At 40.8% G+C, this 14581-nt stretch overlaps 1 protein-coding gene across 1 annotated transcript in view; it reads right to left on the bottom strand.

The window, feature by feature from the left end:
• SUCLG2 (succinate-CoA ligase, GDP-forming, beta subunit) overlaps positions 1–14581 on the bottom strand; it is a 296247-nt gene that overhangs the window by 18068 nt on the left and 263598 nt on the right. Inside the window, exon 9 of the mRNA XM_006865639.1 lies at positions 8580–8700. Within this exon, the coding sequence (XP_006865701.1) occupies positions 8580–8700 (121 nt within the window). The remainder of the gene's footprint in view (positions 1–8579; positions 8701–14581) is intronic.

The following is a 14581-nucleotide window of genomic DNA, read 5'->3' as shown; positions in this document are numbered from 1 at the left end:
CCATACGATCACATTGACCCACTAGGTCGGCAGTTCAAACTCACCAGCCGTTCCGAGGAAACCCTATACTAGGTCCCTATGGCTCGGAACCGACTCAATGGCACTTAACCACAATACGCAACAATGGTAATGGCTCTGCTGTCCTGTTGTGATGCTGTAGGATAAGCACTGAACTGCTAACCTCACGGTCAGTGGTTCCAACCAACCAGTCGCTCCTTGGAAACAGTATACAGGGTTGCTGTGAGTCAGAAATGACTAGATAACACTTAACAAACAAAACCAAGCTATGATTCTAATTTGTCAGTGTTTCCGAAAGCAAGAATGAGGCAGTGTCCACAGAGAGGAAGTGCTGGCATCTGTGCTGACAAAGTAAAAGACACGGAAGACGGTTTCTGACCTAAGCGTACTTTCTCACCCACTTCCGAGTTTAGGGATCTCCGAGACATTAGTAATGGTACAAACAGCTAGACCAGAGGGTACTTTGGATTTACAGACATTTGGTAAAAACGGAAAAGAGTGTTTCTGTTTCTTGAACAAACCTTTCAGCACTAGGTGGACAGGTCAAACTGAGAGGTGCTGGCCAGCAGAAATGGGGCCCTATTTACAAATTATCCAGGTTTATGCTTTTTCTTTTGAGCTTAGCTCTAAGTCCATGAGAAAAACAAAACAAAACAAAAAAAACCCAACATTCTCCTCACACCTATTTGAGTCAAAGAAATTTGCTGTAGATTTAAATAAGACAGTAACAAGGAGACATGAATGCTCAGTAAACAAATAGATAAATAAAAGTCAATATCCTTTCTGATATGGTCTATTTGGAAGTTTTCTGAAGATGTTTGTGGACTCCGGCCTAGATCATAAAACCACCTATAAACAATGTTAAACCACATCTGTACGTTGAATATACAGAGTGACTGGTACATGTCTGTACATTTATCTAGTCTCAAGAGCTTGATTGGATGAACTATAGGGGTAACTTTTGTGCCATGGTTTCGTATAAATTTTAAAGTGGAAAAAGAAGATAACTCATTTTAGATAATTTGTTCTTTATTCATGCCAGAGACAAATCAAAAGCTAAACTACCTCCAAATATGTGATTGTTAATTCGCCCAAGAGTCTTTTAAATAAAAAATAATCCCATGTCTCAGCTGGTGAGTTCTATTCTGATAAGGCAAGTAAATACACGTAATTATAAAGTTACCATTTTCAAAGAGGAGAGTAATCCTTTCCTTATCCACTGGTAAAACAGCTTGTAATTATTATACAGCTGAGAACAAAGATTTGTCCATAAAATCCCACTAAATCAAGCCTGACTTGATTGATTAAAACTTTTCTCATTCGGACATTTCTAACTCATTGTGTGTGGGCAGTCAGTCTTTATAATGTGGACTACCAGGTTGGTGAGACTTATGGCTAGAATCTGGAATCTTCCAAACAGCTACCTAACAACCGTGAGGTGTCATCTTGTTTACCAGCAGGATATACAAGGGGCCTTCAAAGAGTTCGTGGAGAAACAGACACTATGGACTGTTGGAATGTCGGTCATCTTGGCCACTGAGACTTGCACAATTGTTTAAGCAGTACGGATCACCATGGAGTGGAGTGTCCGGCACTTAAAAAGCACTTGATAAATGTCACCAATAATACCTTTAATGATCGCAATTCAAATCTTCATTACACCTGTTTTCTTTGTATCCACCTGGCCAATTATTAAAGATTGATTTGTAACCCCCAACACGATATGCTAAAGTCTTGGATTTGGGTACCTTTTAATGTGACCTTGTTTAGAAATAGCATTTTTGAAGATTTTATCATTGAAGTAAACAGGAAGTCATACTGGATGTAGGTAGGGTGGGTCTGAATCCAACAGGAGCTGTGTGCACATGAATGAGACAGAGAAACCCTAAGGAAAGACAATTATATGAAGGCTGAGGCAGAGATTGGAGTGCTACTTCTGTAAGTCAAGGAATGCCAGTGCTTGCTGGGAACCACCAGAAACTAAGAGAGAAGTATGGAACTTATTTTCTCAGAGCTCTCAGAAGGAACCAACACCATGTCTTTATACCTGTAACCTCCATAACTTTGAGAACAAATGTCTGCTGTTTGAAACCATCCGGCTTGGAGCACTCTTTTTTTACATCGACAATGTTGTTGTTGGTGTGCCGTGGAGTCAATTCTGACTCATAGGACCCTGCACACGGTTCCCAACGTTGTAAGTCTGTCTCTATGGGAGCAGAAAGCTTCATCTTTCTCCTGCAGAATGGCTGGTAGCTTCGAACTGCTGACCTTGAGGTTAGCAGCCTAACTTGTAACCACTACAGTACCAGAGCTCCTAATATCTATCAGCCTCAGGAACACAATATAACACCTCACTTCCTCTGGCTAGACAATGCTGTGTTTTCTGGGTATATGAACCAATTTTAATATGAATCCCAATATGTATAGCTGGGAAGTACAACAGTTAAGGCAGAAATTATCACTTGGGATTGTCCAAAATCTTCCTGCATCCACAGATGACGAAGGGTTGTTCTGTTATTCATATTGTCTTTAACAAACAAACAAACAAAAAGAAGGAACCACATCTTACTCTGAGGTTGGCTAAAATATAAGCATGGAGAGATCTGTGCAAGAAGTGGAATTTATGTTCCCACCAAAGAAAAGTACATGAAAAATTGTGGTTGAAGTAAAGAGAAAATGTCCAAAGTTCTCTGTTGTTGTTAAGAGCTGCCAGGTCATTTCTGACTCATAGCGACCCTGTATAGGGTTTCTGAGGCGCAGCTGTGGTTCAAACCAACTCTGCAGTCGAGCACGTTAACCTACAGCACCACACCAGGATGCTCTGTACTGAGTCATTTTAAACTTCCCCATCAGAAGCACTGAGAAGCAGACCTGTGACAAGACTGTGTTTAGTTGGTTTTCCATTTTTAATTGAGCTGTGTTGTTACAGGGGAGTAATTTCTAGAACAAGAAGTTCTGAGTGTGGTTTACCGGGAACATCGTCAAGATTAGGGCGATTTTTCTAGTAGTTTACCACATGTCTTCTTAAATGATGCCCTTGTATTCCTACACCTCCGTCTGACTTTGATCTGAACCCTTCCACAGTCCGCTACACAATTCTATGTTCACCCCAATCTCGGGGTGACTGTACCATGGCTTAATTCTTTGCTAGTTTTTCTGACCACTGCCTTCTTCTGACTTTCCTGAGTCTGCACCAGTGGCATCATTGTTCTGGACACTACATTTAGAAGAGTAAAGTTTCCCTTTTCTCTCTTCTGGTTTCTAAGGAGCCCTGGTGGAACAGTGGCTAAAGCGCTCTGCTGCAGGAGAAAGAGGAGTCGATCTTCTTCCATAAAGATTATAGCTTTGGAAACCATATGCGGCGTTTCCACTCTGTTCTTTACGACGGTAACTGGTTTGGGTGTGGATTTTTTTGTTTCTGTGTTTCTATCTCTGCGCTTGCCTTCATCTAACTTTCATTATATGAGGGAATTTTACCAGCGTTTTAGATTCTGCCTAACCTCTAGAAAGCCTACACAGGGTTGCTGCGACTTGGAAGTGCTTAATGGCACTGAGCGCCAACCAACACCTCTGCTTACTGATGTTTATCCTGCTCCATTCTCTCAGCCGCAGTCTGCTGCTGTAAGGCACCTCCCACCAGCATGGCTCTCTGATCTACTTAGGCCCCGACTTCCAGTGTTTACCCCTGCTAAGACCCCAGTACCAACTCCTGAATAGGGGACAGATCTGATGAGATTGTGTCTGGCTCCTCTTTCTACCAAATTCCCTCATCCTTATTAATGATCTAAGTCTTACATATTCCTCCTGGCTCCACTTGAATATTACCCTTTGAATGGTCTCTATTACATCTCTGAACGTATAACAACTGTAGACTTCAAACCTATAGAGGGTCGCTATGAATCGGAATCGACTCGATGGCACTCAATAACAACAACAAACGTTAACTATGCCAATGACAGTGGTCTGAGTAGACAGTCAGGGTACAAGACACTTTACAGGACCCTGCATTTCCTAAGCATAAGAAGGAAGTCCTTGGTTTGTCTTTAGTTCCTCTTATGGGACCTTTAAGGAGCCCAGGACGCACAACAGTTACGCTCTGAGCTGCCATACGAAAGGTTGGTGGTTCGAATCTATCTAGCCGTTCTGCAAAAAAACAATGTGATAATCTGCTTCAATATAAATGACAGGCCAAGATACCCTATGAAGTAGTTCCCTATGAGTTGAAACCAACTCAGCAACACCCAGCAACAACAAAAATGATATTGGGGCCTTTATGGATGATGGTTTTTACAAAATTTCCGGATATAATTAGTGCTAAGGGTACAGTGAGAGCAGAAGTCTTCATCTTTCCTTTGTTTATGAAGCAGAAACGATCTAATTTGGGGACAGGTTCATCAGTCTTATAGTGGTTTGGAGTTTCTATGGTGGTGACGGTTATGTGCCATAGAATCGGTTCTGACTCATAGCGACCCTGCACAGGGTTTCCCAGGCTGTAAATCTTTACAGGAACAGAAAGCATTATCTTTCTCCCATGGAATGGCTAGAAGTTTCAAGCCGCTGGCCTCGTAACCACTAGGTTCCCAGAAATCACTGAGTGCCTATGGCACTATGATGCTGGACGTAGGGGCTTCTTAGAGAACAAGCTTCCAGTCTCCACAGAGGAATAAAAGAACAGCAGTGAGGACTCTGGAAGCAAAGTGTCAAAATCTCTCTCCGGTTTTGTTCTCTTAATAAATGTTCCAGGATTTTACTATAGGGGCTACTAGAGGGAAAAGCCATCCGAGAAAAACGATTTTTAGGCCAGATAAGCATGTGGGGCAGGGTCATGTTTGAGCTCATTCTGCGTCTTTCCCTGCTAGGTCATCAGGCTAAGGTGAGTTTCCTAGGATTCCATAGCCAGGCTGCTGGCTGTTGGGATACCACGATGGCAATGGCTAAGAGAAAAGGTGCTATCAGGGCCCGCCTTGTTATGTGATGTATAGTGTCTGTAAATGGACGGCGAACTCTGCTGTTTTACGCTTTTCAATTTCCCCAGAGATCTTGAAATGGATGGGAGTCCTGGTGTGGAACTGTAGAATATTCACTGGACTACAAAGTCAGTTTAACCACAAGGTTAGCGGTTCGAAGTCAGCAGTCGCTCCTTGGAAACCCTATGTATATATGGGGTCAGTATGAGTCAGAACTGATAGGTAGGTATATTGCTTGGAAATACAATGACTTAAAAGAGACAAATTTAATTGTTGGCTAATTTGAGGAATTTCCAAGTTTCTTCCTAATAGCTTGGCTTCAGCTGGCAGATTATTAAGGGGAATAATCTTGGATGTGTTATTTTCCATGTATCATCCGGGTATTATATGGATCATTTCATATTCCTGGAATATTAAGCACAGTATGAAAATAAAAGAAGTGCTCCTTTTAATATTTTGGGCAAAAATGAAGTGCGAAACTTGTGGTGTGGCGGTATAGAATCAGCACTGGACTGCGAACCACAAGGTCAACAGTTCAAACCCAGCAACTGCTGGGAAACCCTATACAGGGTCATTGTGAGTTGGAGCTGACTTGACATCACTTAGCGACAACAACTCTTTTCTGGGACTGTGAGGCGTTGTTAGAGATTACTGCAGAGTCTGTACTAATCATTGTCGACCTCTGCTGATAATCCCGGCACAGGAGGGACATTAGAAAGAAGGCGTCTACCACAGGATCCTTTCATAGCTCGCCACCTGTAAGTGACAGGCACTAGGTTGGTCCGTTTACAGAGACTTCCATAAGGTTGTTTTTTAAGATCACAAAAGGACCACTGACATTTAGAGTCAGAGAGAGGGGAGGGCCACTGGTCAGTTCGATCTTCAGAATAATCGAACACTTACATTTTAATCAGAATTTTACCAGTTCTGATGAACCCATTAATTCCTTGACATATCCATTCAATGAAGCTTCGCCAACTGTTTTTCTTTTATTGAAATAATGTTTATGTTTTATTTACATTCTTTAAGAAGATTTAATTCCTTGCTACATTTTAATGTCCCTATCAAATTTTGCCAATTAGAGTTTCTGCTATTTTCAGTGTTCTCTTGGGATCATTATTTCTTGCAGGCCTGTGCTGTGAAGGTCTCAGACTGTAAGCCACAGGGTCTCAGGGAGCACAAGAGACACAAGAGTAGTAATAGTGCATGTAAGAGAGAGAAGAAAGAGAAACAAAGGAAAAAACAGATAAAGACAAAACACACTGTAGCTGTTGGGGTGCTGACTCCAAAGGGGTAGGATGCAGAGCAGGGTCGGCATGGCCCTGGGAACTTATCGTGGGCAGCAGGTCTGTCTGGAGGGAAGCACAACACCACACAGAGCTCAGGAAAAACATCACGCTCCCCAAACCTATCAGCTGGACTACTGTCATCTGAGCTTGCTGATGATGCGAGTAAGACTTTTTCGGCAGTTCTCATAGGCTAGAAGTACTAATTCTCCAGTGTCAAGTCAGAATGCACTAGGTGAACTGTCAATATTATTAATTTTATTACATCTCCCCCTGAGAACATAGTTGTGTTTTGTTTTTTTTAAATACTTTGTGCCATTAAATGGAAAACACCCACTAAAGTGCAAGTATATAGCACATCAGCTGCAAACTGATCTAAGAAGGCTGGTTTGCAGAAAAGCATTTGTACAACTGTTTGCATAGTGAGCTACTAACTTTGTACATGGAATACCATTTTTGCATGTAAGAGTGACACTTCGTTGGTTAGACTTAGCTATCTGCAGGCATTTTCTTGAAAATGAGTGAAATGAGCCTGCCATTTCAAGAAAAACAATGGACAGTTTTGTGGCTGATAATAAAAATTGACAGTTTCAAGTAAAAATTAGAATTTTGGAAAACTTGCATCCTACCATCGTGAACTTGACAGGTTTCCAATACATCATGGCTGCTCTGAAGAGACTGGTAGTGATATTAACAAACATGAGTTTTTAATACCACGTGCTGAACTGTGTCAACTTTGAGAAGATCTGCATAATCCAATATTTTCCAAATGATCAATGCATGATATACATCATACATGAGTAAGAGATCCATTTCATATACAAACCACATCGATGGAATTTTCACTGACATAGTTTCAGATTCCATAATGAAACCAATTATTTAGAAATCATGACTTAGAAATTGTTAAGATGCCTAGTGTGCTGCTGGAGGATCAGCATTGGACCGCGATCCAGAAGGTCGGCAGTTCAAACCCACCAGCTGCTCCTCAGAAACCCTACTCAGGGTCGCTATGACTTGGAACCGATGCCACAACACATAACCACTCATAAACTTTTAGCATAGTACCAAAGAAGAATATATAAAATAATATAAAAAGGTTATTAAAAACTCCTCCTTTCCCCAAACATATGTTTATTAATTAAGCAAGATTTTCTTTATATACTTCAACTAAACTAATACATTGTAAGAGACTCAGTACAGAAGCAGATAGAGTCAGACAGTAAAAAGATTTTCTAAATGTAAAACAATACTGCTATCGTTATTAAAATCTTGAAGAGATGGTTACTTTTCATGAAAATATTATTCTTATATTAACTTACAGTTTTATTATTTAAAAAAAAAATGAATGAATACGTAAATAATTCAAACTTTCTAAACAGACATTGCTTTTATTAAATTAATCAATTAAATTAGTTAATAAATAAAAACTTTCTGGGCTCCCTGATTTTAATGTGGAGTCCTGGTGTGGTGCTGTGGGATAAAGCACTAGACTGCAAGGTTGGTTTGAACCACAAGGTCAGCAGTTCAAACTCACCAGTTGTTCCCTGGAAACCCTATACAGGGTCGCTATGAGTCAGAACCCACTTGATGGCATTTAACAACAACAATTTTAACAGTTAAAGTAGTCCCCTAACCAAAAAAAAAAAACTCTTTTAAATTTCTCAGAGTGCTTTTTAAAGAACATTAATCTCATGAAATGACTCATATAAAAGGGCTACCTTTGTGGTGCTGTGGGTGAATGTGCCAGACAGCAAAGCCGTTTGAAACTGCAAGGTTGGAGGTTCAAGCTCATCAGCTGCTCCTCAGAAACCCTATACAGGGTCGCTATGGGTCAGAATTGACTCGACGGCACTTCACAACAACAACCCTGCTACTGTTGTTATGTTCCACTGAGCCAACCCCAGCCATGGAAACCCCATGTGATACAGACTGGACGGCTTCATAGGGTGTGAGGCAGTAATCTTAGCAGGAAGAGATGACCAGGCCTTTTCTGCGGAGCCACTGGGTAGGTCTGAACTCCCAACCTTTAGGTTAGCAGTTGGGTACAAACTGTGTACCACCAGGGATCTTAAATTTGAAAACTATGGGGAATCACAACACAAGCTATCCTTGGAGAGCTGTATCTGTCCATTTCAACCCATCAGAGGTGCTGAAATATACTAGCCCACTACACTGGCTTCTTCTGACGCCATGCAGTGATTCAGTTTGTCATCCTGGGAAGCACCCGAGTTCAGAACGCAGCAAACACTACTTACGTGAGCTGGGAGAAGGGGGAGTAGCACACCATAAACTTATCTCAACTCACCTTCAAGCCGGACCACCAGGGGGACCTTGAGTTCTAGCTCCCGGCAGGCTCTGATGATGCCATTGGCAATGATGGCACAGTTCACAATCCCACCGAAAATATTGACGAGGATGGCTTCAACCTGGAGTCAGAAGTAGAAAGTGGCTTATCAAAATGCTGCCAGCGACACTCTACAAACGAATTGCCTAAACAGTGGCCACACTTCAAACAGGAGGTCTTAGGTGTATTCTATACAGAGCATCAAATATAAAACAACAGCCACAGAAAATGTTAAGAAAAAAGTATTTGTATTCAATTAATTACTATCTGTTTTTACAGGCTTCCTGTCATTTCATTTATTGTGTCCTTGATTTCATTTGCAGCTATCTTTCTCTCAATCCGTTGAAAGTTCCTAAATATTGCTCTTTTGGATTCGTCATCAGGTAATTCCAATAACCACTTCTGTGTTATGTTAGAAACCACACAAAAACATCAAGTACAAGTCCAGAAGATTAATACTAAGATTTCTGAAATAAATAATACATTGAAAGAGCAAAGAACTAGAACTGAATCAATGGAAGGCCCAATTATTGAGCTTCAAGACATTATCTCCCAGTATTTATCTGTTGGAGTAAAAATCAGAAAAAAGAACCAAAAAATCCAAACAAAGTCTAAGAATTATGTGGGCCACTGTCAAGAGGAGTAACTTACATCACAGGACTGCAATTCCAGAACAGGAAAGAGACCAAAAACAAAACAAAACATAGACAATTGTTGAAGATTTGTTGAAAGAAAAGTTCTCCAACATCATTAAAGCCTAAAAGATGCACATTCAGGAAACGGAATGAATTCCACACAGAGATGGACCCCAAAAGAAAATCATGAAAACCTTTTAATCCAGGTTTTTCAAAACCAAAGACAAAGAAACAATCCTGAGAGCAGCTTGAGAAAAACAAAAATGTACCTACAAAGAGCTGATGTACATCAATGGGATGACATACAAAACTCTGAAAGAAAAAATAGTGCCAATCATAGAGGCAGCCAGACTGTTGCTCAAATACGATGGTGAAATTAGGACATTTCCATAGAAACAGACCAAAAATACTATAGGGAGTTCTGTGGCTAGAGAACTGACAACAGCAGGCGACAAGCCGAGGTGAACACATATGGTAATGTCCCTCAGAATTCAACTAGATATAAAAGACTGAAAATAAATAAACCATATAAACAAAAAATAAACACAAGACTGAAAATAGGGAACCAGAGATTATCTGTTTGAAACAACAGCAACCAAAAACCCCCACAAAGGAAAAAGAGGGAATGATGTTACAGAACTTGCAAATAAAGAGGAAATTCAGTAAACTTCTGGTGTGACACTGTAGGATCAGCAGTGTGAACCCACCAGGGGCTCCTGGGAAACACTATACAGGGTCACTGTGAGTCAGAACCGACTCGGTGGCACTTAACAACAACCCTAAAACTAAGGGGTCCTGGTTCCGTAGTGTGCTGCTAATCTCAAGGACCAGTGGTCTATAGGAGAAAGATGAGGATTTCTGCCCGTTTTGTAAAGATATGCAGCCTTGGAAACTGTATACAGGGCCACTGTGAGTCAGAACCAACTTAACAGCACCTAATCACTACTACCACCAACCTTAAAACTAGATCAAGCCGAACAACCTTAACATTCACCCTGTTGTTGTTGTTGTGAAGGGCTGTTGAGTCACTTCTGACTCACAGTGACTCTGTATAGGGTTTCCAAGGAGCAGCTGTAGTTCAAAGTCTAGTGCAGCGCCACAAAGTCTAGGAATGCACACTAACCGTGTCCTAGTCACAAACTTAACACTACCGGAAACCCTGTTGCTGTTATTAAGTGCAGTCAAGATGCCAAAGAGCGGCTCACAAGGAGCGGCTGCTGAGTTTGAACCACCGATCTTACTGTTGAAACCAACCATCCAGTCCAGCGTTTGACTCCACACAAAGCCCTAGGTCGATCCTAACCTAGCCATAGTCCTAAACCTAACTCCTTATGTCTACTTTCTTACCAAAATAATAATAATTACTATTAATATTTGCCATTACCATGTTATCCCATAGCATTCCATCAGTCACTATTCTGAACTCAAAATGGATTCAAACAGCATTCATTTGCCTATTCGTCATATACTGTCTTCTGGATTGTTTAGATTGTCATCTGGAACTATTGTTTTCATGAGCAGCGCCATTTAAAATTTCATGCACTTATGTTTTCTTCTCTCCATGGTTTATTACTTAAATTTTCATCTGTTACAGTGACTCGTGCAATATTTCAAAATGAGGCACTTATTAATTATTTGTTGCATCATACAGATAGGAATAAAAATTCAAACTTTCCCATGCATTCTTTACACCTCTTTGATATTCTAGAGGTATAATCTCAAAAATCACAGGTAGTTTAATGCTCCTGGCTCACCACCTGTTTTTGATTAAGCACACTCACAGACACACGCAAACAAAAGACGTGACGTGATACAAGGTAGGGGCCAGGAAACGTGAAGTCACTAGGAATTTTCAGGAATGTAAATTAAACCTATCATCTTAACCTGTTTGCACATATTCCATATTCAGAGTCGTGTGAGGAAAAAAAAAAAAAAAAAGCACTTGTCTTGACTTGATAAATAGGTATAAGAAAATCCTGTATAATTAACATGAAGAATGAGGTAATGAAGAGAATCCATTACCTAGATTAATTGATAACACCCACAGAAAACGGCTATTCATCAAGCAAAAGGCATCAAAATTCCAACAATGGATTCACAATTAAATTACGCTACACTAATTGCAAAGCATATATGTATGTGCAACCTGCCATGTTGAAGTCCCATGATTTCAATGCCTCAAATTAAGTACAGAAAACGTCTGAGGAAATAATACCTTCCATTTATTTGTACAGCACTTAACTGTTTCCAAAGTGACATGACACGGACCTACAGTTTTCATTGGGGTCCTTTCCAGAAGTCTGTTTAGTTAAGCACAGTAATAGCTGATGAAGGTACTCAGTATTGATATGATACGGCCCAAAGTCACATGGCTAAGACATAGCAGGAGTGAGACTCAACGCCCACTCTTGATTCCTTATTCATTCATTCATTCCCACCAGCTGCTATCACTGGGGATCTTGGGTCTCTTGCATAACCTGCCTGCAACCGTTTTCTCATCTGTAAAATGGGAATAATAATAGTACCTAGTCCATAAGGTTTTTGGAAGGTTTAAATGAGATAATACATGTGAAAAGCTACGCACAGCAACTGTGAAACTACTTAATGGATATTTACTCAAGAAATAATAATGTGAGGGGGGCAGGCTAACTAGAGAGTACGTAAGAAACCTTTCTGAATAGACTGTAGCTATGGTCAATTTAAATGTGAGAATCGAAACCTACTGAAGTCTAATAAACAGGTAATGTCTTAAGAATGAAAACATGAGCAATAACTTTCAAATTAATTAAGAGATTGGGGCTCCTCCCAGAAAAGAAATCTCATACAACCATTCACAGCAGCGTCATTGGTAAGCAGAAGTGTACTTTCTAATGACAGCTATTAAACGCTGTTAGCCTTGAAGTCTGATATAGCAGTAGATTACAACTAACTGTAGGGTGGAGAGAAGCTTTCCAGACAATGGGAAAAAAAAAACCCCAAACTCTCAATAGCAACAATGGCTCCAGAGAGTAGAACACAGACACTCGAGAACTGTAAAAAGGCGACTAAGGTTTGTGTCAAATAACTAGGGTTTGTAGTAAACTACACATTGGCACCTGTACATCTTAACCCAGGTTGCAGTCTGAGCTTTGGCGGGGGAAGTTGGAGGGAAGGGCTGCATATTCTATAAGAATGAGTTGAAATTTCACCTTCTCAATTTGAAATTTAGTTTCTCAAGAAGCTTTCTTGACTCATAGAGTTACACCGAATCACCACCTACAACACTACAATCATTCTACAGAACATGATGAATCTATGTGAATTCATCTGAACAGGCAAGAGGGGGTGGGAAGGGTGGCCTGGACGTGGTCCTGTGATTCCCTTCTAGTCCAGGACAGTACACCCTGGAAGGTGCGTGAAATACGACCTGTGAACCTGGTATTTCCCGTTATTGTCAGTTCCCATGAATCTCTCATACCATCCTGTTTAATGTTAAGTCTCGCATGCATAAATATCTAAAAGTAGATGTTCTTCACATGACACCTGTATGTAAGCAAGCCAATCAAACGGTGCCGAATTCAAGGAAAACCCTCTTTTCCAAAGGTGAAGGAGTAACTGGCTTTGTTAGAGTCACTGACGTCAGCATTGTGTTTGCTTTCCAACTGGTTTGCTCTCCCACAAGCTTTGTTTCTGTCTCTGCAGCATGCACCTCCCTCGCTAGTGTCACAAAGGGCCTTTGTAACGTGTTCTCCATCTTCTGACAATCAACAGAGAACACAGCCCAAGACAGGGAGTTATCATCTAACAAATAATGGTTTAAAAATGGAATGAATTCTATTAATATCAATAGAGAATTAATGACCGTCTCCTATGTACCAGGACCACAGGCAAGGACTTGCGATATGGAGATGAATAAGATGTCATCACGATGGAAGGAATTTCAAGACTGCTTTGAAAGCCAGACCAAGAAAATGTCATTTGCAATACACGATGAAGAGAAGCCTCAGCATTGTCAGAGCTGGGGCATTAGTGCAGATTCTTGGGATGCGAGAGGCTTTTGGGGAGAGGTGATAATCCAGTCAACAAAGAGACAGAAACTGGAGGGGTGCTGGGTAGAAGGGAGCAGTAAGGGTGAAAGCCGAGGGTAACCCAGTAGGTCCACTTAGGAAGAAATTAAATGAGAATGGAAACTGATGCCAGTGAAGAGAGTAAGGCAGAGGCGAGAGAGCAGGATGGGAATTGGGCTTTTCTGGTTTCTTCCGTCCTTTTCCCAAGCTGTCTGCAGGGTGAGTTGTCCTGCCCACCCACCTGCCCGGGAGAAGGCCGCAGACAGAAGAGGTCAATGATAGGTTGTTTCTGTTGTTAAATACAGTCAAGTCGCTTCTGACTCATAGCGACCCTGTACAGGGTTCCCAAGGCGTGGCTGGTGAGTTTGAACTGCTGACCTTGTGGTTCAAACCGACCTTGGAGTGCTTCTCCAAGCACCACACCAGGACTAAATGAAAGGCTTAGAAAGACAAAGAGAGGTGTGTGCTCAAGAGGGAGAGAGAGAGAGAGAATGTGAGAATGAGAAAGAAAGACGCCCACTGAGAAATTCCAGGGAACGTATGACAGAATACAAAAAGGAGATCTAACCGACAGTGGGAAAGAAAGCATTAGGCCAACACTAGGGGCAGTGGGTATTCCTAGGAGGAGGGCTAGAAGCTCAGGGACATAGTGTGGATCAAGCAGAGCACTAACAGGAAAATCACTGGCTACAGGAAGAGCCTGCTCCATCCGGGACTGTGCTAGACTCACTCTCCCACCGTCAAATCCTTTGCTGTAGCCATTCACTTTAATGGAAATCTGATTTAAGGTTTCACTCTGAGCCAATTTCTATAATTAACTGTTGTAATCTGCAATCTCAAACTGAGAGCGAAATGAAGACAGTTTGAAAATGAAAGTCTCATGACATTGTTACTATTATTATTTAGCATTTATAAAGCATGTCAAATTTCCAGTGTGGCTTCACATGTTCATTCATTATTACAACCACTAATTGCTGTTCTACGATAATACTCATAGAAACTTAATACTCCTTTCCTTCTTCCCAGCAAAGAGAAAGTTAAAAAAAAAAAGAAACAAAATGAAAAGAAAGTCAGTGCTCGGTCTATTTAACTATACAGGGGCTCTTCCAGAAGATTCCTAAGTGTTTTTTTTAATAAATTTTTATTTTTTTTAATTAGTACGGTTTCATTGTGAATTATGTGATAGTTTACATGAGAGAACATCAGCTTTACATTCTTCCTATCATATATCGTTTCACTGCCATGGTTACAATTCCTTTCATGCATCATCAACCAACCAAAG

The sequence above is a fragment of the Chrysochloris asiatica genome, unplaced genomic scaffold (assembly GCF_000296735.1).
Source record: "Chrysochloris asiatica unplaced genomic scaffold, ChrAsi1.0 scaffold00080, whole genome shotgun sequence".
NCBI lineage: Eukaryota > Metazoa > Chordata > Mammalia > Afrosoricida > Chrysochloridae > Chrysochloris > Chrysochloris asiatica.
The sequence above is the reverse complement of the archived record's forward strand: the minus strand, read 5'-3'. Positions and strand labels throughout refer to the sequence as shown.